Source organism: Pithys albifrons, chromosome 2 (genome assembly GCF_047495875.1).
Source record: "Pithys albifrons albifrons isolate INPA30051 chromosome 2, PitAlb_v1, whole genome shotgun sequence".
Taxonomy (NCBI): domain Eukaryota; kingdom Metazoa; phylum Chordata; class Aves; order Passeriformes; family Thamnophilidae; genus Pithys; species Pithys albifrons.
Genome location: NC_092459.1, coordinates 58,424,949 through 58,452,932, shown reverse-complemented (window position 1 = coordinate 58,452,932; position 27,984 = coordinate 58,424,949). Strand labels below are relative to the sequence as shown.

Sequence of the window (27,984 nt, the reverse complement as noted above, 5' to 3'; positions counted from 1 at the left end):
CCCTTCCCGGCTGGGCGCAGGCGTCGCGGCGGAGCGGGGCGGAGCGCGCCGACAGCGGAGGGAGCGGAGGTGGGGGAGACGCGCCGGGGCGGCCTCCGCTGGTTCCCCCGCAGCTGCCGCCGGGCGCCATGCGGGTTCCGCTGCCGCTCCTGGCGCTCGTAGCGCTGCTGGCGCCCCTCCGGAGCGCGGCTTCCCGCGGGGAGCAGCCGCCCGCAGGTAACGGGCGGGACGGGACGGGGCAATGCGGCGGGATGGGACGGGCAGGCCGGCCGCCCGGCCTGTGATCAGCGCGGGGCTGCCCAGGGGCGGCGGGACCGTCGCCGGTGGTGCCACAGCCTGTCCCCGAGCGCTGCGAGCGCCGCGGGTGGGGCCGCCGGCCCCGCGTCCTGCCGCCTCCCTCCCCGCCGGGGCAGTGGTGGCGGCCGGGCGGCGACCAGGAGGCGTCGAGCCCCGCTCTGCTGCTGAGCGTCGCCCTCTTTCCCCCTGGCTGGGCCGTGCTGCCCCGCAGAGGTGCCCCCGGGTCAGCCCGGCCGTGCGCGCTGCCTCCTCTCACGGTGCGCACCCCGCTGTGGGCGCGCAGCACCGCGGGCCGGGCCGTGGTGACATCAGCCCTGACTTCGGGTGTCTGCGCGTCTTGTCAGGCAAAGCCAGCGCAGGGTGTGCATCGAACAGGCCTACTCAGCTGTGCTTTATAACTTCGCGTGTCCAAAGAGGCAGAGAAGCTGGGAATTTCAGTGCGGAAATAGGGAGCACAAGACTGGGGTGTCCAAATGAGGCATCGGACTCGTGGCCTGGACCACGCGAGTGGGGAAACCCTTTGGCCGAGGGGGAGGAGGGGTGGTTGGCCAGCAGAGAACTGTGTGTGCAGAGATGTGACAAGTAAATTATGAAATAAGTATTCATTCAGGTTTCAGGCTTCGCTTCAAACTGGAACAGCACATTAAACCCTAAGATTGCTATCCAGTAGTCAAAAGAGAACATGGATTTAGTTTTTAACAGTACTGAGAGCTGTATACAGGTGTTCCACATTATGCTCTTCTTGAAAGGACTCAAAATAGGAAGCATGCCCACGAGATGAGTGCCGCTCTCCTGAGCTTCACCCACAAAGTCAGGTCCATTTATCTGAAACACTGCATTATGTCACAGAAATTCTGACTGTGTGCCCAGGCTCCTTGGATTCTGCTGCTGGAGATTTCCTGGAGTTATGCTCAGGTGAAGTTGGTTGTCCCTGGGGACAGGCCACACCATATGAAAGTCTGCTTATATTTATCTGATGTGGAGGAGCAATAAAAATGGTAATCTGCCTGATTTCCTGTCCCTTGATAGTTTACATCTTGAATATCCAGTTTGTTTGAGTTGTTCGTTAACTAGTACACCTTGCTGGGAAACTCCCTTTTATTCCTCATGTGAGTAGTAAGGTGACTTGATAGAGTAAATACTGTCATCCGTGATCTGACTTACCATCTTTTAAAAGAAAGCTTTTATTGCCAGGAAAATATGCCACTTTTACATTGTATTAAGCATCTCTAAGGTAAAAACCACATTACTGGTAGAACACTTGTAAACCAAACCTGCTATAATCCAGCACAACACATGAACAATTATCTCTTTGTAAGAGTACACGGCCATGCTGTGGTGTAGATGATGTGGCAAGCTGCCTAGAAGCAAAAAACTCGTTTTTCTGCCCATGAGTGTAGCAAACCTGGAGCTCAAAGAAGCAGAACATGCTTCTGAGTTAGGTTTTGAAAACATAAGCAGCATTTTCCTGGTGATGCACTTCAGGTTGGTCTCAGCCACTATAACCATGCCCTTGAGAGATGTCATCATTTAAATAAAAACTTAAGTTTTTAGTGAATAAAAACCTTATGAAGGGAATTCTAATTGATACTGCTGTGTATTAGTTGAATGAAAATGCTGGTTATATGTTTACTGACTAATACTACATTCTTACTTTATTATATTGATGCAAGCAGATGTGCTGATTTACAGTGGAAGAATTGAAGGGGAAGTCCGAAGGATGTTTATGGTGCTTTCACACACAGAATCACAGAATTGGTCGGGTTGGAAGGGACCACAGTGGATCATCTGATCCAACCTCCCAGCTCAGGCAGGGTCATCCTAAACTGCATTGCACAGGATCCTGTCCACATGGTTCTTGAATATCTCCAGTGAAGGAGACTCCACAACCACTCTGGGCAATCTGTTGTAGTGCACGGTTACTCTGCATTACAGATGGAACTTCCTGTGCATCAGTTTCTGCCCATTACCTTTTGTCCTGTTGCTGGGCACCACCAAGAAAAGCCTGGCTCTGTCTTCTTGGCACTCCTTCTTCAGATACTTGTAGACATTGATGAGGTCTCCTCTCAGTCGTCTCTTCATGAGGCTGAAAAGATCCAGTTTCCACTCCAGGTACTCCACGTCTCTCCAGTACTGGGGAGCCCAGACTTTCCTTGGCAAGGACTGATTTTTTTTTCCCGGAGGTCTTAGTAGGGCTTTCAGTGTGCCAGTAATGTAATACATATCTCAAGGCTGAGTGTGTAATGGGGAAATGCCCAGTCATTTTTACCTTCTGTTGTAGGGGACAGTTTTCCTTAGAAAAGCCAGACAGTGTAGCAGGTATTGCAACACTTCCTGCATTTCCTACAGCTGGGCATCTAATGTGTCTGCCTTGATAGGCCTGTGACTCCTTAGTGGAGCTAGGCACTTGCTGATGGGGAACTCTGTCTTTATTTTAGTATCCCGCAAGAGGAGGTCTCTGGTCGAGACTACAGTATTAGAACAAGATTTTGATGCTGTGGTATTACATTGAAAGCTAGATTTCCAAGGACATATGTAGTTTATTTGTGCAGCTGACTTTCTGTTATATGTGGTCATCATGGTGGTCTTCATTTGTTTGTTCTTTTATGGTTCAGTTTACTGGCAGTTGTCTGTGCAGCTGAAAGCAAAAACAAATTAGATGATAGAAAGTTCTGTGTTTATATATCATCTATTCTAATGATTTCTCATCTATAATAAAAGTGAAGAATAATCATAAGATAGGTAAAAAATATTTAGCTTCTACTATGACATCTTGGTTTTTTTCAGTGTCCATCCTGTGCAACTTGCTGTGGTTTTTTTTTTTAAATGGTGATCTCAGTCTGCCTCTCCTCTTCATAAAACTTACTGTCTTGTGGAGATTTTTATCATAAACATTTCATTTAAAAGCTTCACAGAACAGCATCAAACCTCTGAGCCCCAAGAAAATAAAAACCTGTTCTAAACAGAAGCTGTAAAAAGGCTCTAAATACTATGTATAGTGTTTATTCCTAATTCTTACAAAATAATCCAAATTAATTTCACTAAATATTAAAAAAATTAATAGCTTTTAATTTACCCTTGTTCATTGTGCTTCCTTCATTTATAAAATAATTCCTCTTTGAATTTAAGATCCTTTGAGAACTTCTGGTAAAACTGTTTGTTTAGAATTGCTGTCACACGCATTAATTTAGCTTGTTTGTAGTAACTTTGTTAAGTAAGTACCATCAAGGTACAGGAGTGGCATTACAAGAGAAATGTACATCCTGCATTTCTTTCAGAGGGATAAATGAAAGTGAGTAAAGGCAAGCACATGCAAGCATTTCCACGTACACTGTGTGGCTGCTGCCACTTAGGAGAAGGCTGGGCAAGTAAGCAGGCACAAAATTTCTTAAGCACTTTGATGCTTGGTGTTTGCCTGTCTGCCAAGCTCCCCACCAAAGCCAGCCAGCAGGCAGTCTCCCTTCCAGCAGTCTGACAGGAGCAGGAACTGGGCTGTTTAGTGCCTGGCCTGCCAGAAGTGCATAGAGAGGGGTGCATGCTAACCCAGGGATGTTACCTTGAAGGGGAGCATGGCACTGGGCAGAGCCCCTGCTCTGACAGCCATTTCCCACTTCTTGCCATGGCAGGTGCTTTGTGCTGCTGTAGACTGTGCTGAGTGCTGACCTCTTCCTGCTGGGATTCTGTCCTGTGGCTCTGGGCAGTGCTCCTAGCTTTCTTCTAGTCCCCAGAGGGCTGTACTCTGCTTTAGTACAGACCAGTTTTGTTGGATTCACAACACTGAAGTAAGGATCCAAATGATTAGAGGACCACTTGTTATGCTTTTAAGCCCAGCCCACCACCAAGCCCCAAACAGACATTGCTCACTCCCCCACCAGAGGGACTGGGGGGACAGCCAGACGGGTAAAAGTGAGAAAAATGCATGGGTTGAGATAACAACAGTTTAATAGAGAAAGCAAAAGCTGTGCAAAACAAGGAATTAATTCACTGCTTCCCATTCAGCCATCTCCAGGAGAACAGGGTCCTATCATGCATAGTGTTTACTTCAGAAGACAAACACTATCACTCCCCCACTCTCTCCTTCCCCCCACACTTTATATACTATACTTTGTATAGTAAGAAATATCCCTTTGGTCATTTGGGGTCAGCTGTCCTGGCAGTGTCTTCTCCCAACATCTCATGCACACCCAATTTCCTTGGTAGCACAGCATTATAAGAAGTAGAAAAGGCCTTGGCTCTGTGTAAGTACTGCTGAGCAATAACAAAAACATCTCTCTAATATCATTACTGTGAGCAGCACAAATGCAAAATTCAGCCCCATGCTAGGCACTGTGAAGAAAATTGCCCCAGCTAAAACCTGCATATTCTACATCTTGTCCCTACCATTTACATCATGCCTTGGTCCCACACTATTTAGTACAGCTTCATTAACCACCACCACCTTTCCCATTCTTTGATATAATGCGCAGATATCTATCCCTTAGTCTGTGGCCCACGCCTGGAAAATGTCTGTTGAACTCATTTAGTCCAAGACTTTTGGGCTCTGTTACAAGGGTCACTTGGGACAGGAAAGGTGGAGAGTTGCTTGCAGTTAGTGACCACCAAAGCCAGCTCAGCTCAGCTCAGGGCACTGCTGCATTGCAGCTGCTTCTTGTAAGGCTCCTTCACTTTTGGTTTGTGTGGTTCTTGTTGTAGTAATTCCTGAACACAAATCATGGCTTAGAACAATTTGAAGGCACATCATTACAATCCACCTCTGTTTGTTTTTGTGCCAGGTTATCAGGTTTAACCTTGCAATTAACTTCTTCCCTTATCCCCAGCCTGGCTGCCACAAGGGGTTCTTGCTGGAGCCCACCATTAGCATAAACCACTTCATGGTCCTCCATAGGCTGAAGGGCACAGCCTGCTTCACCAGTCTTCAAGGCAATTTTTGCTTCTCCTACTCAGTCATGGTGTCCCACCCACAGGAGACAGTCCTCTTTGAACTTCTCCAACATGGGTCCTTCCCATGGGCTGCAGTTCTTCACAAACTGCTCTGGCATGTGTCCCCCATGGGGTGACAGGTCCTGCCAGCAGACCTGCTCCAGCACAGGGTCACATCCTCCCTCAGCATCCACCTACTCCAGCATGGGGTCCTCCATGGACTACAGGTGGATTTCGGCTCCATCGTGCGCTCATTCACATGTCACAGTCCCTTCAGTTCAAGTTCACATCGATGTTCCAGGCTGTCCAGTACAGCAACACAGAAAGCAGCAACACCCTGGCCACCTGCCAGCCCAGGCACATTGCCCTGGCTGTTATCAGAATGTTCCCAGGCACAGTACAGAAAGGGGATAAGCTGTACAGCAAGCAGCAAAAGCAAGGAGCACTGCACTGATACACTGTTAAGAAAGCGAGCCCCGTAGCAAGCACAGGAACCTGCTCATTACCAGCTGAACAGGACGAACTGCTATAAATTCAGTTTGGTACATCCCAATCAAATCTGTCATTATTTCAAACGCTTCAAGCCCCATGTTGAGCACCAAAATAAAGGAAATGCAGTCTTCACAGTCAAACTAAAGTATTTTTATGTGCTGTTTTTCATCCTTAGCATTGACTTGTGGCCTTCTGAATCCTTTTTTTCAGAGTATTGGCCGCCTTTTTGCCACCTTCTTTTTTCCCCCACTTAAACAATTTTCTGCGGAGAGCAAGGACTTCACCCAACAAGCCTTTAAAGGTTTAAAGTGAAGACCTTTTATTACACACAGCACACGGTTTATATAGGGTTAAAGCTACATCTTGTTGGCTAAAAAGGTCTCACACCAACACGCTAGAACCTTTAATTCGTTAAAACCCATATCTCACAAGTCCCATGTTTATATTATCTTATCCTGGCTGTTTCCACACACGTGCAGAGTCCTGTGAGAACCTGAGCAGCTCCCATGAGAAACCTCTAGGGAGTCAGCTAACTCCTCCAAGCAGCTGTGACTTGTTTATTCTCAAATGCCTTCAGTCTCATGGAGTTGGTGCAGGTTGGATCAGTCACAAACTCATTTTCTGAAAGAAACTTCCCAACACCCACTGTGTATGGCTGCAGAGTCCTGCAGAAGCATTCTAGATAGCGCAGATTTATCTGATCTTTTCCCCCTTGTTTTCATTTTCAGTGGTGGTGAAAGCTATGGAGAAGGACTTTTTAACTTCTGTGAAGTCAGCAAGATTTCCACTGTTTTTGGGTGCAGTTAAAATGGTTCTGTGAGCTCAGGTAGAGCACAGGGCTGGCACAAGGAAGGGACACTGTTTCCCAGTCAGGGGCCCAGAAGGGACTGATTTGTTAAAATTGAAGCTGTCTTTAAATGATGCCTTATCCACAGCAGAGTTCAAACTGTTGTCCCTCTTGGCCTATTAAAGTGGTTTAAAACTGTTTTCCTCCTATGTATCACTTGGGGATTATAAGGATTAGTTTATTTGTAATGGAAATATAAAAAGGGAACAAACTTTCAAAAGATGTTTTTACTTGGATTTTTTTCACAGTTTGTCTTTTTAAGCTTTGATTTTGTGCTTTCAATCTGTATTTCAGCACCTAAATGATGTTTAAAAGGCACATACAACTTCAGTGAACTCTGTGGCTCTTAGGGGCAGTGTTGTCTCAAATAGCCATGTGATGAAGTCTGCATTTGGACTCATCAGGCCCTATTCTGTTACATGCATTATTGCACTTCCAGTTAAATTCCACTTCTGTGAACTGTGGTGACAAAAGCCTCTGTGTATGCAGCAATGCCTCGTGGCCTCCGCCAGAATGAGAGAAGGAACTTTGGTGTTGCACAAGATACGAACATCAGCTGAAAGGCTGTCTCATTTTTACATCTCTGAATTGTCCAGTTCATTGAATTAATTTTTACTATTGGGCAATGAATTTCTGAAGCTCAGTGAATAGGTAGAAAATCTACATATGTAAAAAATATTAAGTCCTTCTGTATATGCTTTAAAAATAGATTTTATTGAATATATGGCTGCTTCAAACTTGTGTTTCATAAGTACTTTCCATAGGTAGTATTGTTCAGGAGCATTTTCATAGTGAACAAGATAGTCAAGTTTCAAGCTAGTATAGAAATTTTTCTTTATGTCTATATAGTTTGCATATGTCTGACCCTGCTGAGATGTGTGAGAGATAGTGCAGTGTGGTGTTCTTGACTTGGGGAGTTGAAAGTATAAATAAAGACAAGTTAAACTTGTTCTTCACAAGTTATGCTTGTAAATAAAGGCAAGCATTTTCTGATTCGATGATGAATGCTTTTGAAGCAGAACTGCATCATGTATTGTGTGCAAGTAGTGGATTAGTTCTAACAGTTATCTATCTTAGTCTTAGAAGATGCAACTAGATATACTTGTTTCTGTTACTTTGAGCAAAAACCCAAACCAACTCAACATCCGCCTTGTTTCTTAGCAGCCTGAAATCAAGCAGCAGCAGATACTTGCAGTAAAATAAGTCTTTCAGAAGAGTTTGGCTTTTAATTTCCTCCCACATGTATTTCCTTCCTGTTTGCTATGCAAGTTTGCTGAACATGTAAATGTGTACTAAATCTTAAATACATTAGTTAAGATAATTGCACATTGAGCAGATGTTTGATTAGATATATACAAACACACCACAGTAGTCACACCTGCTGAGGTTTTTGCCACCAGTATGGCAGCAATAGTCTGGGTTGTTCATACGTGGACAAATAAATATATTTCCCTCTAAGTTATAACTGATGCAGGTGGGAGTTTGCTGAGATAAACTGTGCAGTCTGTTCTCTGTTAAATGCCCAACTTCTAGGTCACCCTGTGATCACGCTTGTCTTTGCTTTTACCCCTCTCTTACTCCTACTTTTGCTTTTCATCATTACAATTCTTTATCCTCAAAATCCAGGCCCATTTAATTTTTTTTAGTACGCTTGAAAAGAATTGTAAATCTGACTGGCCTTCTTTTTTATTCTTTATTCTTGGGATGTACAGCTGCTGTCTGGAGTTCCCTTTGTGTTGTTTTACAGTGCACTTAGACATCTCAATTTCTTAATTGAAATTAAAAATTGTTCTTGCTGCCATCTTTGTTGGCTTCTCATCAGCTGGTATTTCTGTCTTACAAGACAAGGTGAACTGTGGATGGAAATCACTGCATTTGAACAGGAGGCAAACTAGAACTTGTTGAGTGTCCTGTATAATGCACCATGATATGAATTGCTAATCAGTTTTCTTCTGACTTTTTCCACACTTTCTCACTGTTTGATATTGCACCTTGAGTGTTGCTGCATTTATGTTTATTGTAAATTAAAAGGAGTTTCATGTTTAACAGTGACCTTATCCACTGTCATCATCTTCCAGTTGTGCCTGCTGAACAAAATAGAACGTGGTGTAACGTTTAGAAAAAAGAATGCTTCATCATGAGTTGAGTAAAGCAGTGTTCACATAAAGTATTGTGGCATTTTTACTGGCAATGGGCAGAAATAGCATTTAGAAAGATGTTAGCAGTTTGACAGTCCACAATATTCTCTGTGATCTATACTCTTGATGCTGGAATGAAATGAGGCTGGGGTGTCCCAGGGCTTGGTCTCTGGAGTGGCTGGAGGAGAAACCATTAGATGTCACCCAGCCTGAGTAAAGGGACCGTGGGCTGTACGATAAAGAGCATTTGTTTAGTTCCCTCTGCAAGGCTACATGTGCCTCACAAGGTTCAACAGCACCTCCCATTACTGTATCATTGGCAAATTTGTCAAAGGTGCATTCAGCTGCTGCATCCAGATCATTGGTAAAAATACTGAACAGAACAGGCCCCGAGGAACACTGCTGATCACAAGCCAGGTGCATCTCCATTCAGTGCAACCCTTTGAACTCTGCCCTTCAGCCAGTTCTTCACTCAGTGCATTGTGAACCTGCACATCCCACAACTTGTTCAGAAGGACATGGTGAGGAACAGTATCAAAAGCCTTACTAAGATCCAGAAAATTACATTCACTGCCTTCCCTTCATCCACTAGGCAGGTGACTTTGTCTTGGAAAGATAACAAATCACTTAAACAGGACTTGCATTTTGTGAAACCCCGTTGATTGTTCCTGATGATTGTCTGTGCTTTCGTGGGTCTTTCCTCATGTTCTTGCAGATTGGAATAGTGGCTAGCGTCCAGTTAACAGGGACCTCCCTAAAACTTTGGCAGATGATGGAAGGGTCCCACTGTAACATATGCTACCTTCTTCAGTGCTCTGGGGTCAACCCCTTTTGTTAAGAAGTTTTAGTTGTATAATGGTATACAAAAGTTAAATTTAGTAAGGTTAACTACACTGTGCCTTAAAACTGCATATTTGAAGTATTATTTGTGTGCTTGACACCTCTTCTATCAACTTGTCACCTTTTTTTTTCATGTGGTTGTGAATTTGGTGATTGTGTTCCTTTTTTCCAATAGCTGAAATACCACTTTTGTACCTACTTAAGCATAAACCACAGAACCATTTGCAGAGTGTCTCTGCTACATGTATCAAACCTTGGTGGTTGATGGCGTATCTCAGCCTCCGTGCATTACTTTCGGTAATGTGTTACATTTGTGGTCTTGCTCTCAAGATGTGAAAATTGTTTACTTTCCCTCAAAGTATAACAGTGAAGTTGTAGCAGTTGCTTTGTGAACAAGCAGCAGCCCAAAGCAGGTCAAATATGAGTTACCTGTCAATGTTTCATAAAAGCTATATTGAGAATAGTAAAGACGCCAAACCAGACATTGAGAATCTGAGAAGTAACAGTTAAAATCAGTTGAGTGACCTTCATTTCTTTTCTCTTCCTGTCATGTGACAGCCTTCAGTAGTTACAGTATCTTGTAATTTTCCTTCCCCTGCAGCTGCTCCCTTGATATCCCTGTTGCTTTTGGTGCTTGGAATAGATAATTACTGCACAAGGAAAACTGTCAGTGCTGCTTTTTATGTTTGTACTGTTTTGCTACATTACCTCAGATATTGTGTAGTAAGTGCACTTAAAATGCTTTCATGTATATGGAACTGCATTATAAGTTCAGTGTTCAAATGCTTTACAAACATTTGTATTTTATTTTTGACATGACAGGTTACTGAAAATAGTGCTGAAGTTGTAGAAGTGTCATTGTTAGAAATTCGTGTTGAATCCAGACTTTCCCCAACAAGCCTGTTGTCTTTTGGCCTTGATATTCCAGCTTTGGGATCATCTCCCACCCTACCCTCTACCCACTCCATCTGAGTTTCTGAACAGCAAGGGAAACCTACAGGAGCTGGGCTAATCTCCTCTAACTTGAGGGGAGTCATACTATCTATCTTGCTGATATATCTGTAAAATACCAACATAGGGATGTAATCATCACTGCTTATGAACCTGGTACGGGCTGTCTGATGGACTTGCTTTTGGTGGACATGGGTTATCCTGCTTTCTGGGTTGCAGACAGTACAAAAGCTCTCTTTGTAGGAGAGAGGAATAATAAACCAGCTTACATGGCTGATATGTGTTTGTACTGGTGACAGGCTAGTTCATTTGAGGGGAAGTATTTGTGATTTTTATGTCTAGCGTGTTGTCTTTTCCAAATAATTTAGGACTACATTTGACTGGTCTTGTGTTTAATAAGTCTGTTTATCAAAGTGCAATTGTTCTCTTTCTTCTAGTGCCTTCACCAACGGAGATTGTAGTAAAATCTGAAAATCTCAAAACTCTTTTGCATTGGCAGTACCCACCTGTGTCTGAAACTCCTCATTTTGTTGTGGAAATCAAGCCTTATGAGTAAGTTCTTATTATTTTGTCATTTCTCATAGCTCATATTCTCTGGAAGGATATAGTAGCAGTCAGTTCATGGTAAGTATTTTTGTTTCTGTGTAATGAATTCATGTAGATTGAAGACTGCCCAAGTGTAAATTAAGGCAAAATTAAGTAACAGGATAGTTGAGGTTGGTAGGAACCTCTGGAGGTCCAACCCCTTTGCCCAAGCAGGTCATCCCAGGCCATTGTCCTATCAGCTTTTGAATATCCCCAGGGAAGGAGAGTGCACAACGTCCCTGGACAATCTGTGCCAGTACCTGGCTACCCTCATAGTTTTGTTATAGGAAGTGTGTTGTACAATACTGTGCAATTTAATACAGTATTAACTATTACTTGATCTGTTTTACAGTTTAGGTTTCTATAAGATCATCACAACTTGTGTGAACACTTCAGCTCATTTTTGTGATCTCTCAGGGGAAATATGTGATCTTTATTCGTCTCACTGGCTTCGAGTTAAAGCTCTTATTGGGTCACAACAGTCTGAATATGTTGAGACAAATGAGTTTATTTTGCAAAGGCATGGTAAGTTGCATCATAAACTAAACCTTGTTATTTCCCCCCAGATTTGTAAAGTTAGTAGTTACCCCTTTTTGCTGTATTATTGTGTTTTATTTGGGAATATCTTAAAGCCAGGAGTCCAGGATGAAATGAAGCCTGATGATTGTTTAGTAGGATTCCATAGTACTTGTTAGCCCTGATGCTGTGGGATCTGAGTATTTATTTTAAAACATGTCAAGGCAAGAAGATGATGATGCTGGTGCACTCTGTGAATCCTTGCCCTATTCTTTCCTGCTGCTCTAGGCACTAATTTAGGGTAGGAAACTCATCCGGCACTATGGACCTTTAGGCATCATTGAAGTAGTTATGCCTTGGCTTGACACTATAATGCCATATACTGACAGCTTTGGGTAACTAAGGACTGTCTAGAAGCTGTAGGATTTCACTGTAACTGGATAACTGTTACTGATTCTTCATGCAAATCCTTTGGGCTGCTTTGGGAAAAATCAGTCTTGGACATCAATATTTTACAGTATACAGTTACTATACAGTAAATGTTGTGTTTAGAGTCCAGGCCAGTCTAATACAGTGTGGCAGGTCTTGGCATTGCATGGGCAGTGCAGAGGAAATGCGACAGAGCAAGGAGAGACCTCCTCTCATACTTGCTTCATTCTCAACATACATCGTTTCAGGCAGAACATGACCCATGAAATTCTCTCTGATTGGGCTATGCTTTTGTTTTCTGCTACGATTCCCTCCCCACCCAATAGTCCTATGCCTTGACATAATGGCTGGTTCTAGTGTTTGACAGAGGGACAGAAGTCATAGTAATAACGCTGATTTTGGCAGTTTGCAGAAAATTTGTATCCATGTGTGGAGAGACAAAATCCTTTTCCCATTGAACAAGAAACTCATGTTTCAGTCAGATCATTAGACACCAAAAATTTACATAGGCCACTGCCATGGGAAATCAGGTTTCCTAAGGACTGTTGCTCAGTGTGAGATTAGTTTGGCTTTTCGTATAGTCTTTGTTTCAGTACAGTATTGATTTTAGGTGAGGTGATTTATGGTGGGATCTAGTCAACAGTATCATGTTTGGTTCTTGTTCACGTGTATATTGAATTGCTGTTAGTCTTTTCTGTTGTCAGCTGAACTTATATGGCCTTATGTGTGCAGGAGAGTTGAATTGCTTAACAGTGAAATTCTTCATGGACAGTGTCCTTCCATTTTAGAAGCTGATTCAGTAATGTATCCAAGTGCCTCCATTACTTCTAAGTAACAAGAAAGCTCTCACCGCAACAATTGTTGAGCAATTCAACAACATTGAAATAAACATGTAATTTTTCTCAAATGTCTGATGAATTTTTGAAAGCTAACTACAAATAACATATTTTATGTTAAAAGCTTAAAAATGGCCTAATAGCTGTGGTGCAATGTCTTGCAGGAAAAATAGGACCACCAAAACTGGATCTGTCAAGGCATGGTGATAAAATCGTGGTTGATATTTACCATCCCGTGTTCCCTCTTTCTTGTATTGAAGACATTGATTTAAAGATCGAGTACTTGGTGACTTTTCGGAATAGCACAGATGAGGTAAGTTCCAAAAGTAAAACTTTGAATTAAAAATGCTTGTTTACCTTACATGTCTAAGCAAGAGATTCACTCCTATAGCACATGGAGCAAACAGATAGCAAGAAAACAGTAGAAACTCGAAAATGTTGTATGCGTTACAGTGAGATATATGACTGGAAGATCTGGATTTCAGTTGTCCAAATGAATGTCTTTTAACAAAAATTAGATTATTGCCTTAGCTGTACTCAAGATAGAGTTATTTGATCCTAGACTGCTGTTTCTGCATACATGCTAAAACATTGGTAACTTTGCTTGTGCCCCTTTCACTTGTCTAGAGAGACCTTTCATTTAAGAAAATTACCTTTCAAGGTATTGAAACTAGTTTATTTAGCAACCATGGAGGGTGAACTTGAGGCAAATTGTAGGAGGTGTGTTTACTTACAGTTACCTTTTTATATGCATCCAGGTACAGTTTTATAAGTGAATCAGGAATGTGAATCTAGACTATGAACAGCACAAATTATAGATGGAAAATAACCATGTTCTGATCAAATAAAACATCTTAAGGTAGCTAATAAGCTTATAGCTAAAGTTCACGCAGCTTTTGCAAGTGATATAGGTAATGTAGGAATCATCTCATTGTGTTTTAACATTTTTTGAAGTGTTAGAAGGTGCTGTAACATTGTTCTCTTGAGTTAAATGATACAATGTGCCTTCTGTTTTTTTGCAGATTAATTTGTTGGAGGAAGACAACTGTACAGTGGATAAATGTAGCCTCGATATCCAAGTTTCTGATGGAGGTTACAATTACTGTGTTTCAGCAAGGGCAATTATTGATGGACTGATGATTGGCACCTCATCAGAGGAAAGCTGCATTTTTGTTCCTGTCAAGCGTAAGAGTAAGAGTATTCTAAAACTATAGTAAGAAAATACTGAATCTGACCAGAGATTTGATCTAGCAAGTATTTGAGCTCTGATATAGCCATGGGATGCCTGTGGGATAACAGAAAAAAGAGAAAGTATGATCATTCTTTTCCAAGTGCACTTTGACAGTTCTGAAGACCTTTAAAGATCATGTATTATTTTCAAATAAACCTGACATTTTTGGGTGTGTTTTTCCTGCTTATTGGTATCACAAAACCTGTTGTCTTGGGTTGAGCTGGCAAAATGCCAACTGTCCAAGACAGAGTGAAAAGGGAAGAAGGGGGAGAGGGAAAGAAAAAACTCCAAACTACGTTTATGCTGAAACTAACTACATGTATTTATACAGAAAAGAGAAAATTAAGAGAAAACTACAATATAACACACACTTACGTAAGTTATATATATATAACAAGAAATAACTTCCCACTCCCCAATTAATACAAAGTGTATCACTTTAGATCTCTAAGTACTCTAAAAGACACCCTGCAAGAAAGAGAAAAAGTAACAACAAAATGTTTCTACTTCCCTGAACTCAAACAAAATGCAAGCAGCGGCAGCAGGAGCAAGGCCTAGCCCAACAAGACAGCAGCTGCACCACATCTGGCTTGTAGCCCAGCCGTGATGGAACTGACTAAGCCATTACCACACATTGGATTTTACTCCTTTTGAGATGATGTAGTATGGTATGGAATACACTATTATTGGCTAGACGGAGTCAGCTGTTAGCTAGCCCAGCTCAGTTCAAGTCAGCTGACAATTCCAAGCCTAGTCTGAACTCTTAAAACTTAAATTTATGGCCTACTTAGCTAAACCCATAACACCTGTTTCCATTGCACCTGATCAGTGGTGTAATTAACAAATAACAAATGGACCATACACTGAGTTATGTGGTTTTCAGAAGCATTGTCTCTTCCAATGGCTCCCTTTTTGCTCAGTTTCATCACTGCATACAGACTTTTGAGTTTGAAGCAACTATAAACCTGTGGTCATGAAATTTGTCTCTTAAGAGAAAAAAAGGCAGCTAGTGACCCACCTTTATATCTCTGATAACCTCTTACAAACTTTTTACTGTTACTTTATTATGGCCTGAAATTTCAGTAGAGACAAGAGATGAAATGGATAGAAGGAATTGTGTTTTTATTGTATGCACAAGAGTTGCAGTATGAGTGAGAGAGGAAGACATTAAAGAGAGTAACAATAGTGGAGGCCTACTGGCAATAGATAACAATTCTATGTTTTGGAAGATTTTGCATTTTACTTTTATTATACATAAACTATGTGTAGTTAGTTAATACCCTATCACATGGAAAAGGTACAAATCTCTTCATCCCCATCTGTCATCTCTAAGGAACAAAAAAAATAGTTATAAAATTCCTTTATTTCTATAAAAACATGATTATGTTTATATAAATTGAAAATCTTCTGTCATGATGATTTTTATTTACTCAAAGCTTTATCAACCAAGTTTTCTTGAGTGAAAAAAGGTAGTAAATTGACGCATTCACATGTTACAGATAAGTGTTCAGAACTCCTACAATATCTCAAGTTATTCTAAATGATACAGCAGTGGCTTGTTTTTCCAAACTTCCTTTGCTTTACCTTCTTAGGTGCACGATATATCATCATTGCGTGTGTTGTTACTGGGATCCTGAGCATAATGTTGATGGTGTATTGTGGCTGTAAGAAACTAAGGAAAAAGAACATAAAGCTGCCTAAGTCTTTGGTAAGTTCAGACTTCTTACCTGCATCTGAGGTTTTTAATACTCAACTCTTTAACTTGTATAACTACTACATCTTTATGCCAATCTCTGTTTTTTTGTTTGTGGGTCTTGGTTTTTTAACCATGGTCTAGTGGATGTTTAGAATTTATGCCAGTCTCCATTCTGATAGCATCTGCAGCCAGATGCCTTTTACTTTTTAGGGGTAGACTGCAGTCTCTCTTTTAACTGAAGTAGCAGTAGTTGGTCTAGTTTGAGAACTTGGTTCTTAAAAACTCAATGTGTGTGTACCTAGGCAGGATCATCCTAGTAGCAGAGACACAGAACTACAGAATAACTGATGTTAGAAGAGACTTTTTGAAAAGACGGTCTAGTGCAACCCTTTTGCTCAAGTGGGATCAGCAAGAGGAGGTTACCCAGGATCATATCCATGTGGCTTTTGAACATCTGCAAGGAGGATGACTCCAGAGCTGCCCTGGGCAACCTATTCCAGTGTTTAACCACCCTCACAGCTTTTTATTACAATTAGATAAAATTCCATGTGTTTCAGTTTGCGCCCATTTCCATTTGTCCTGTCACTGGACAGCTGTGAGATTCCTTCATTAAATAGTAATACTGCTAACTGCTGCAATGTTCTTAGAGATGTGCAGAGTAAGGGGAGGGAGGGAGTAATAGTGCTGGGGGAAGAGGTAAGAACAACTAGGGGGAGTCTGTTCTCTCACTGAGCAGTCACAGGCAAGAGGGATCAGCAGCAGCTCTATCTTAAGAGCTCCTTGTAGCCGTGCTTAGGAAACAGACTGGCTGTTCCTTAAAGAGCAGAAGCACTTCTTGGTTTCACATCAGGCAAGAGTGGAGTGTCTAACAAGTACTGTTATAATGCCCTCCTGGTCTCCCAGTTAGTCACAACGTAAGAATCACAACTTTCAAGAACTGCCAGATGAGGCAGTAGTAAACAGTAATCATAGCGAGAGTGAATCTTCTCAGTGGATGTGGGAAGCCACATAAGGCTTATAGAGAGAGTAGGCCATGATCTTCAATTCCATATTCTTCAATTTCAAGACCCTTTATAATGACCCCTCCCTCCAGGTGTAGGGCTGGCTCAATGCCTAAGATCCCCCTGGAGCCTTCTTTCTTTGGACTAGAATACTAGGAGGAGAGATTGTTCTGACTAAATGGAGGTATCCAACCCAGAAATGCTATCCAGGTCCCTCTGTAGTAAAGCAGTAATCTAGTCCATCAACTTGCGCAGCACAAGATGATTCATCTTGTTCTAAAATAATACACAGTTCTGGTCAGATGAAGTGGTCTGTTAAATTCCTGTTTCTTTCCATGGACTGTGATGTAGCCATGAGACTAGTTTGGAGATAGCCATACACACTGTAGACTTTAAAAAATCAGATGAGAGAAACCTCTATGACAGAATCTGCAGCTAGGCCTGTAGAGACACTGGAGACCTTTTGTCACCTGCACGTGAGTATGTAATTGTCCGAATACATAAAATTATGTCCTGCATACACAGAACAGTAACATTTTGCAAAGTGCGTTGTAGGAAAGGATGCCTCATTCAGAATGACACTGTGCTCAATGTTATTTTGGCTTCCCAGTACCAATGTGATACCACATCTAAAGGATCAGGAAAAAGAATATCACACAAATAGAATGTGTGCTCCTGTAGTAGTTTTGACCTTGGCAAAATGCCAAGTATTCACCTAATCAACAGCAACTCCCCCCTTTCCGAGAAAGGAAAGCAAAGAAATTTTAAAAAACCCACAAAACTGCAATTTACAATAAGGTAGATTATATTTACAAAGAAAAGAAGAAATAAAAATGGAAAAAAGCAATACACACACACACAAGTAAAGCTACCAGAAAAATACCTACTTCCCCACAAAAGCAGTGATGAGGGATCCAGATCTCCCATCTCGAGACAGCAACGTCTGTCCTCAAGGACTGCCACCATAGTAAGAGGCAGAGCAATTCCTCCTTTCTTCTATATCTGATTTGGTGTCATATGGTATGAAATATCTTTGGTTACAGCCTGTGTCACTTTCTATATCTTCCAATAAAGAAACATAGGGCCTACTACGAGAAACTGAAGTTTGGCCTAACTAAACCTATCACAGCTCCTAAATGCCTGTGAGCTTTCTGATGTGTGCTCCAAGATCATGTTTGAGCTCACCTTGCAGAAACTCATTTGTGTGCCCATATTCTCATTTTACTGGGCTATATGTTATCTTGTGATTCCCAGGTTCCAGTGTACCACAGTGTAGTTCACATTCTACATCATGCTTTGTTGCTGAGCAGATGATGGAGACCTATAACTGTTTATAAATACAGTTGTGTGGGTGGTCAGGCACTGAGACAAGTCCCCCAGGGAAGTGATCACTGCTCAGAGTCCATCATCGTTCAAGAAGCATTTGGACCATGCTCTTAGATGTATGGTTTAGCTTCCAGGTTGTCCTCAGTGGAGTCAGGAGTTGCACTCTAATACTTGTGGGCCCCTTCCAAATCAGGATATTCTGTGATTCTGTCCATTTCCATTGAAGTCTCTAGGGACAAAATTATATTGCAGCACTCATAAGAATAGTTTCAATACAGGTGATATGAGTAATGTGGGAGTGTAAAATGAGCAATTAAAAACCTATGAATAATTATTTTTATGGTTTATAATTTAAAGTGATAAATAAATAATGTAAGTAATTACTATGAGTGATACATTTAATTATATGACATTATCTCTGTAGAATTCTTGGAGCTGAGAGCCTGTCACTGATATTTGAGTATGTACTAGGCATTTGTTTCTGTACAGGTTATGACCATTGTGGTTTACCTGAGCTTGTCTGAAAATAAAATATCTAGGGAGTTTTTCCATCTGTTAAAAGGCTAGGCAAGATTTCCTAACTTAGGAGTGTTGCCCTCCAGTTATCTGCTTCCTGATCATCATTTGAGTGACTTTTAGCAAGCTGGAATTTTCCAACAGATGGGAGAAACCAAAAGAACAACCATCAAGCAGTTGTCTTTGTGAGTCTCATATACCCAGAGAAAAAAAAAACAAAACCAGTGCCCATTAGATCTTAAAAGCTCTTGTGTTTTCTATCCTGTTTGTGACTCCCAGGAATTACATGTCAGTCATGTATTGGTCCTGCTCTCAGAGTGCAACTGTGATTCAGTGTGGGCACTAAATGATTGTCTTCATTAGAGAACATGTTCGTTTAAATGTTTTAAGCAGCATTATAAATAGTAGGATCCTAGCAGGAATATGCACATAGTGAAATGGGACACACTTCATCATGTTAGTCTTCTGCCTGGATCACAGAAGTCTGATGTTTCAGCAGTCCAGCTGTAGTTAAAACTTTCCTTGTTTTTCTCACAAAAAGCATTACAGGAGGCTGTCTCTTTCTACCCTCATCTTCAGTGGTTGCCATTTGTCCTGGGTGTGGTTTTTCCTGTACTGGATTTTTGTTCTAAAATTTATGATAAGGGCTTATTGACTTTAAAAAGGAATCTGGCCTTAATTTACTGGTATGATGTAGGCATCTCTCTCTGCTTTGAATTCTCTTTATTTTTCTTCAATGCCTTTTATCTTTAAAATGATGACAAATATTTTAGTGGATAGAAAACATGCTACTTTATAAGAGAAAGACTCAACTTTCACTTTTAGCTCATACTTACTTCAACTTTTCTCTATCTGCTGGTGCTTTTTCTCATTCTTACAGGAATGACAAAGCTGTGTTCTTTCTTTGTATTTGTAGAATGCTTACAGATATTCAGGAAACATTTGAGAATTTTCTTTGCAGCTGTTTTCTTTAGTTATACAATATGTATTTTTGATTTGGAGGAATTGTAATTGTTCCTTTTGACTTGTCATGAATAATTGTCATCTTCACAAGCGAGAAGCTGCTTCATTAGCTTTTGTGAATTTTTTTTTCCTGTGAGCATTGATAGGGCAGTAACATGGTATTCTGTTTGTAAATTTACACATCCTTAATGTGTTGTGAAATCATGCAAAGGCCATGCATATTTTTGTCACAGTCCTATTAAGGTTTGAAATGGACTTCTCAAACTCTCCTCTAGAAAGCGTGCACCTGAAAATTACTGGAAATTCATGAGTGGACAAGTACTTAGAAAAGAAAATTAAGAAAGAATCTGTTAATTACACTAACTGTTACAGATTCCTTGGGATATGTTATTTATCTGTATCTTTGAGCCAGGCTTTCACCAGTTTATCTCCCTCGTCTGCTGAGACAGTCAAAGTCCTGAAAGCTCAGGTGCTGTCATTGGAGACAGGAAGTTACGTGAGCACCTGCACATGCCGGGAAATACTGCTGACATCTGTTTTAAGCTCACTGGCTGTCAGTTTGCTAGTATTAGATAACATGGAAAAAAAAAGAAAAATATTAACTTACCTATGGCAAATACTTTTTTTCCAACAGCAACCATATCTTAATTACCCTTGTTACTTGAGATACTTTGAATGGCATTCCAGTTAGTGTAATAAGCTGTGATTCTTATCTTTGAAGCTAGAAACAACTGTATGAATTGCTAAATTGTCTTGAAGTCATGACTCAGTGACTCTTAAAAACCCTTTGGTACCGGGAAACCCACAGGAGTTTTTTCATCTGATTACTTCCTTCTTTCATGGATGGGAATGGGAGTGTCTTTGCACCAGCTTGCTTTGGTTTAGAACTTGCCAAGAGAAAACTGGGTTTCCCTTTTGAGAAACCTTGCTTGACCTTGATGGTGCTCACAGAGCTGTTTGTAAAACTCCCTTAGATTACAAATAACTGCTGGCCAGGGAGTGTTTGTTTGGTTTCTGGTGGTGTTTGTTGTTAGTTTGCTTGTTATTTCTAAGTTGCAATGGTTTCATCAATCCAGCCTAAACCACATCAGCATCAACAGCTATGAGGGCTACTGAGGGAAAGGGTAATAAAGCTGAAGTTAGAGATGAAGGCAAGTTTTAATGAAGTCAGCACACTGTGAAGGTGTGAATGGAAAGCTTAAGTCTCACAACCTTTCGACCAGGGAGGACTCCTGAAAAGCAGTCAGACTTGATCATCTGGTTTTGATGACTCTCTCAGTTCTTAGACTAATACAGACTGGGGTATTCTTTGTGTCTGTTTGTATCTTTTCTGAATGTTATTCTTCTTCCCTGTTCCTCTTTGTACCTACATCCCTTTCTTCCTAATTTGTCTCAATCTGAATTTTCAATTAGATTATTTTTTTATAAAATGTAAAAAACCCCAGTGTTTGTGTATTTTATTAAGACATTTGCATATCTGTAATACTTGATAGTCTGTGATACACATCTATAGGGAATTACAAATGTCGGAATAGGGCACTATTAATTAAGTGTTTCTCCCTAGGCATTCTCTTAGCTTTAGAGAACATCATCAAAGAGCTAAAAATTTACCCTACTTTCTGTTTTCATATGTGTGTATTCTTGAGAACACTTGAAAAACATTTAGAAGAAAACAGCCTGAAGACATATCATAATTGTTTAAAACAAGCTGGAACCTGGCCATTGAAGGAATTCATATGATCATCCTGTCGAGCGATTTCCAAGTGGAACTTTAAAGTTTCTTGCAGCAGGGAGGGAGTGCTTAAGCAACACTGTGAAATAAGTAGGAAAACTTCAGCATAGATATGATTACTGGCTATGTTGTCTTGAACACAGGCTCGTTACCTGCTGTGCAGTGCCAGTTCACGCACTGAGGTGACGTATTTCAATTTTTTACTCTGGTTTGTGGTAGTGAGCTAGGTGCTAACCCACAAAAGGCTGGCTCCCCCATCATCAAAAATGTATGCTATTTATAGGTTTCAGCAAACAAAGGCATCAGACCCCCTGTTTGCCAGTTATCTCTCTCCCTTCTCATGCTAATTACTCTGCATGCATGGTTCTTCCCTCTGAATCTGGGGTCCATTTTGAATCGGTGATCACAATCTCTCACTGCCAGAATTACCTTTCTCCTGGTTACTGCTCAGTTCTGCTGACTTCACTCCTGGTGGCTCTTATCCAGACAGCCCATTCATCTTGGGATTGTCTTCTCTTTTTCTTAAAACAAAAGATTAGTTAAGCATACAGTGTTCACAGTGCAATGGCTTAGTCATAACTGTCCAGCTACAGCTACTGATTAACAACTAAACTTTGATTCAAATCTTGAGGAGCTTGATATCAGCTATACATAAAAACTCTCATGTAATTTTAAATCTCTATCGAAAGTTCACTCTCTTCACACTTGAGACAGTTGTCAGAAATTACTACAGTCATTGTAAGTTACACTCATTAGCTATAGAGTATGAAAGGTTTCCCTGGGTAGTTGAAGGGCATTATATCTTTTTCTTCTTTTGCTATTGTCCTTTGCATTGAAAACTTCAAATTACTTAAAATGCAGTGTGTGACATGAAGTGGATTTGGTCATTGCAAATGTGTTTGCATAGAGAAAGCATTTTTGAGAACTTGCATAAAGGTTTTAATGAAACAGTTGGAAATCATGGATATAGGCTGATGACCACAGCAGATTCTAATTTTGCAAATTCCTTTCAGGATTGGTTATAATGATGTTAAATTTGTGTTATCAACTTGTATCTTTTTTAACCTCTAAACTAAAAGTGATTTTTTTTTCTCATTTAAGGTCAGTGTCATAAGAAACCTGAACGCAGACACCTTATGTATAGGACCAAAATCAGAGGGAAAGTATATATCTGTAATAAACTTTGTGTCAGGCCAGTCAGCATTGCCAGTGAATGGTGACGTAACCTTGCTGGAGACAGAGCCAGAAGAAGAAACTGTTAGTCCTGAGTATTCCGGTGAAGGAAAATCTGTTCCTACCCCAGAGGCACCAGCCAAAGCAGAAGAGGAGTCTGTGCAGGAAAGCACAGAGGATGCTGATGAACAGAATTACAAAGTAAAAGAGAGTTATTTCATTTCTGACAGTAGCCAAATGGATACATGCAGTAACTCTTCAGGTACAGAGGTTTCTGCCACAGAAACACAGCAAAAAGTCATTCCAAGCAGCTGTTTCAAATTTTCTGGCTATGACAAGCCTCATGTTCCAATAGATATGTTGATGATAGATGTTGGTGAAGAACAGCCTGTGAATACTTACAGGCCAACTGATTAACCAGGATAACCAAAGCGTTTAAGCAGAACTCAGGAAGAACAGCATTACTGAAAATTATGGAAAGTCTGTGTTAAATTGTGAACATCTACAAGTTGTAGTTGTTCTGATCCAAGCAGAGTAACCAGTACACAGCTGAAAGCAGCACCTCAAAATGGCAAAAAATGTGGGGAAATTTTATAATAACTACTTGTAGGTGAGGTTTTATATATAATTCAGTATTTCCTATTCGAAATAGTACCCTGGGTTTTTTAACAATACTCTATGGGAAACATACTTCAAGCTCTTCCTATATAATTTAAGGATTTGATTCCAAGTCAAAGAAGTAGGGAGTAATTACCATAACCTAAAACACAAAAAGTTCCACTTCAACATGAGGAAGAACTTTCTTATATTGAGCATGGCAGAGCACTGAAAGAGACTGCTCAGTGACATTATGGAGTCCCCCTCTCTGGAGACACTGAAAACCCACCTGGACACATTCCTGTGTCACTTGCTCTGGATGGCCCAGTATTGACTGGGGGATTGGACTGAATGATCTCCAGAGGTACCTTCCAACCAGATTCTGTGATTATGTGAAATAACCAGTTACTTGGAGTCTTTCCTGCTACTGGAAATATATTATTAGAGTCATAGAATATGCTGAGTTGGAAGGGACCCATAAGGATCATCAAAATCCAAGCCTTAGCCCTCAAAGACCATCCCCAAGAGTCACACCATGTGCGTGAGAGTATTGTGCAAATGCTTCCTGACCTCTGTCAGGCTTGGTGCTGTGACCACTTCCTTGGGGATCCTGTTCTAGTGCCTAATCACCCTCTGGGTGAAGAACCTCCTTCTAATATCCAACCTAAACCTCCCCTGTCACAACTTCAGGCCATTCCCTCAAGTCCTGTCACTGGCCACCACAGAGAAGAGGTCAGTGCTTGCCTCTCCCCTTCCCCTCACAAGGGAGTTGTAACTGCAATGAGGTCTCCCCTCAGTCTCCTCCAGCCTGAACAGACCAAGTGCCCTCAGCCACTCCTCATAGGGCTTCTCCTCAATGCACTTCACCATGTTTGTAGCTTTCCTTTGGCACTTACCAACACCATCACTTTGTAGATTTCAGTTAATTATCAAGAGACATTTTCCTTTGTAGCCTAAGTCTGACTAAAAAAACCTACCTGTTTTTAAAACTGCATCCATTTAGATCACCTGGATACATTGCATAACCATGTCACATTCTGGGTAACTCGAATGTATTAGCATGCTGACTGATCATCACTGAAAAAAAGTGTGTAATGGGTGGTTGCACAAAATTTTTAGAAAATGTTTTCTAAATTCAAACCCCTGTTTCTTCTGGGGCATTTTTATCATAATTCTTAGAACAATATGACTCTTGAATAGAAATCAATAGGACTTCTTCCAAACCTGTTTTCTAGCAGGTTGAAAATTACTACCATTTTCCCCCTTTTTATGATGTAATTCAGAAACTACCCAAAATCACCTCCAAAGTGTATCACAAGAGAATAGAAAAATAGTGTGGTAAGTTGTAGTTCCTAAGTTATTGTTATCTGACAGTCCTCTGAATTTTGTAGCATAGAGACTATAATTTTGAAAACTGAAGGATAAGGACCTTATTTTTTTATATTTTATTTTTTTATATTAAAATCCATGCAAACCATTTATTTCCACTTACTTGAGATTTGATAGGTATTTTCTATTTGTAGGAAATGTTTGCAGTAATTCTTAATGGAGCTTAGTTCAGAATAAAAGGATGCCTTACACACACAAGTCGGTCCATTTATACAAAATTGCGTCTTTGTTTTAAAAGATATTTTTACAGGATTATCAGAATTGTTAGTGTGTTAGAGTAAGTGGTTCTAAAGGAAAACACGTGTCACAGTACTTCTGTCCTTACATTTTTCAGTGACATGATTATTCTTAAGATGAAGTTAGCTTATACAGCAGTTGCCAGACTGCTTCCATTCCTGCATATATCACTTATTGATCACAATGGTACAAAAGATTTAAAGACAATAGCTATTTTTCCCATCTCTACCCACAGGAGCGTAACAGGTTGCTTGTCAGGGTTTTGATAATTTTAGGAAAAGCCAAATCAAGGAGGTGAATTTCATAGTTGTGCTGTAATGGAAAGCCCAGGTCTAAAGACTTCAGTATTTGTTAGCTGTGATTTGGTTTTGCATTATATTCAAACTCAGTGAGACCACCTAACAATCTTTTCAGTTGTGTTCTGGGTTGAATTCCTGGAAGGCAATGCTTAGTGACTTACTGCTTAGGGCCCATTAATGTGGTGGTATCTGCATGGCACAAGTGCAGAAAGTAACTCACTTTGTTTTTCAAGAAGCCTTTTTGAAATTCAGCATTAACTTGCACTTGAAACTGCAACTGAACTGACTTTTCACTTAATGATGTGGTTCATCTCTGAAGCTTCTGGCAGTCTATGCTAAGGAGATGAGCAGCTGTGTCTTGTGCAGAGCTTGGAGTTGAGGTAATTTCGTTCTGGGTTTGGAGGTTTGTTGATAAATATGAACAGCAGTAAATACCTCAGGACTTTATAAATGTGAGATAAGTGTTTAACATGGTTCAGAAAGGATAAATAGAAACTGTGAAGTTGCCTTGGTTTTTGGGAAGAAGTTTCTGATCAGACAATTTGCTGAGTATCTTCTTTGCAACTGCTCAAAGTAGTTAATCTTCTTGCAATTGGTAGCTTGTTTTCCTTCCGTCAGTCTTGTCCAAAAAAAAAAATGTTGCTGTTCTCCAAGAAGGTCATCAATTAGCTGTAGTAGCCGTTTCATTTGGTATATCTGCCTCAGAACCAAGATCCTATCACAAGTATGTAATTTTTTGGAAAACTAAATTTACATTTTTAACAGTGCATGTGGAAACCCTGGTGCTGTTGGGAGCTGACACAGCATCTTAGATTTTTGTGAACATAAGAGGTCACTAAGTGTTTTATGTTCTAGAAGGGTTTTCTTTGCTGCTACACTGGAAGAGGAGTGCAGATAGATGCATTTTGAAACTAAGTAACTGTCTCAGATTATTTTCTTTTCCCTCTGCAATACAGCCACACTGTTCATTGTTCTGAATCTTGCAAGTGACAGGGAGTCATATATGAGTAAAAGGACCCAGCCAGGACCTAGAACATAATTAAAAACAGTGATGTTAAGATCAATAAGAAAGTACACAGAAATATAAACATATGGGAAAAATTTGCCACAGCAGGTAGTCACATGTACTGGAAAGACACTGTTATTTTGTAAGCTGAAAATCAAGAACAGTAGTATAAGTGCTTTGTACTATACCATAGATATATATATGTATGTATGTATGTATGTGCACAACTGACCTTGTCTTGTAATATCACAAGGTTAAATGCATTTTTTAATGAAAATTTCTGAACTCTAATTACAAAAGCCACTGAATTAACACCATCCCTGCAGGTCTGTTTTCTGTGTGCTGTTTACTTAACAAGTAGCCAATAGCACAGGGATAGTTTAAATGTTAAAATTGTTCAGGCCAGCGTACAGGTTTCATAGTTGTGAAGAAGTTCAAGGGTGCACAAAGCACGGGATTCTATTAGCTGTGACTAGCTGAAAATGTGAGGCCATGGTGAGACAAGGATGTGTTTCCAGGTCAGTAAGCTCTGCTTCCCCCGTCCTGTTTTTAGCAGTTGCTAGTAGTGGTATTGAGAGCCTTAAAGCAGGCAAGTGCCTGATAGTGTCTCTGATAGAATACAATCCAGCAGCTTGCAGTGTGAGGACTTTTTGGGGCAGGGAAATGGAAGTGCGTTTCTTGCTACAGCTGGTTAGCCTTGCTTTTGCAGTTCTGTAATACTAAGTATCTGAGCAATGTCGTTGGGAAGCTGTTAGGGAGTTTTTATCTATGCATTTTCACCTAATTAAGTTAGTTTATTTTAAAAAATAATATTCTTGTGATGAAGAAGTAGTATGCTTGAGCTTCTGGATATTCATGCACAGCACCTTGAACACAGGATATGAAATTGTCTAACATTTACACGTTCAAAATAATTTAATATTCCTGCCTTTTACATTCCTATCATCTATTCAGTATGACACACTTCAAAGGTTTCACTACTTCAGACTTTTTTGAGTGATTTTTACTCTTGTCCTGGCTGCTCAGCATTCCTCCCTTCCTCTCTCCTAAAGGTGATTTGGTAGATGATGTAGTACAGGACTCCAAAACATTATACTCTGTGTAAAAGAAATTGCATCACAAAGTGTTAGCCTAATACATTACAACATTTCTAAGAACTTCTTTAGTTCTCATGGACATAGAGTAGACATTGTCATTTTTTGATATTAGATCTGCAGTTAACAGTGAACTAATGTGGCAATACTGCATACTGGCACAGACACATCAAATCTTCTGCTTTTATGTGGTTTTCCACATAAATCAGTAATGTAGTTTAAAAAAAAATGTCAAATGTACTGACATCTGTGGAAAGAACACTATGTAGAGTCCCAGTTGCACAGAACAGACATGCATATTTGTATATAATGCTTCATTAGAAGATTGCCGAAAAAGAAAATTGCATGAGAAGACCTGTTTTTCTCAGGGTTAGGAATTACCAGTTGCTCTGAAGTGGTGCCATCTAAACAGCTGAGTATTAATAAGTAAGAGATGTTGTACTTGGTTCAAATTAATAGTTTCAGCATGTTTAAAAACAAAAACCCCAAAAGCAAACACATACAACCAAAACAATAAACCAAATACAATGCACCTTTTGTCTCATGAAATAAGTGATCTGCATAGATTTCTTCACTGACATTTTTGTAATTAATCCTCTATGAAGTCTTTGTTTATTAATACTCTATGTTCTCCAAGTGGATGCAATCATTAGGCTGAAAACTGTAATTAAACTTTGTAAATAGTGTACATTTGAAATGTTTTTATATGATAAAGATCTCAAAAGAAAAATGTGTGTCCTTGTCTCTTTATTACTCTTAGCTTTTGTTTTGAAGATTGAATCTGCTTTTGAGCATGGCTCAGTTCATGTTAGTTATGTAGTGTATACTTGAGCTTTACTGAAAATCAAAACACTGTTTGGGGAGATGTGTGTG

The 27,984-nt window shown here is 40.4% G+C and overlaps 1 protein-coding gene across 2 annotated transcripts; it reads left to right on the top strand.

Moving 5' to 3' along the window:
• IFNGR1 (interferon gamma receptor 1) lies at positions 1 to 27,841 on the top strand. 2 transcript variants are annotated; one of them, XM_071549159.1, is made up of 7 exons: positions 1 to 216; positions 10,923 to 11,037; positions 11,423 to 11,595; positions 13,016 to 13,164; positions 13,874 to 14,036; positions 15,675 to 15,790; positions 22,418 to 27,841. In XM_071549159.1, exons 1-7 carry the CDS (start codon positions 129 to 131, stop codon positions 22,904 to 22,906), a joined length of 1,293 nt encoding a protein of 430 aa, XP_071405260.1. In that variant the 5' UTR covers positions 1 to 128; the 3' UTR covers positions 22,907 to 27,841. The 2 variants fall into 2 exon arrangements, with proteins under 2 accessions (XP_071405260.1, XP_071405259.1); XM_071549158.1 differs by having other exon boundaries at positions 3 to 216; positions 13,874 to 14,042.
• The last annotated feature ends 143 nt before the right edge of the window (positions 27,842 to 27,984 follow it).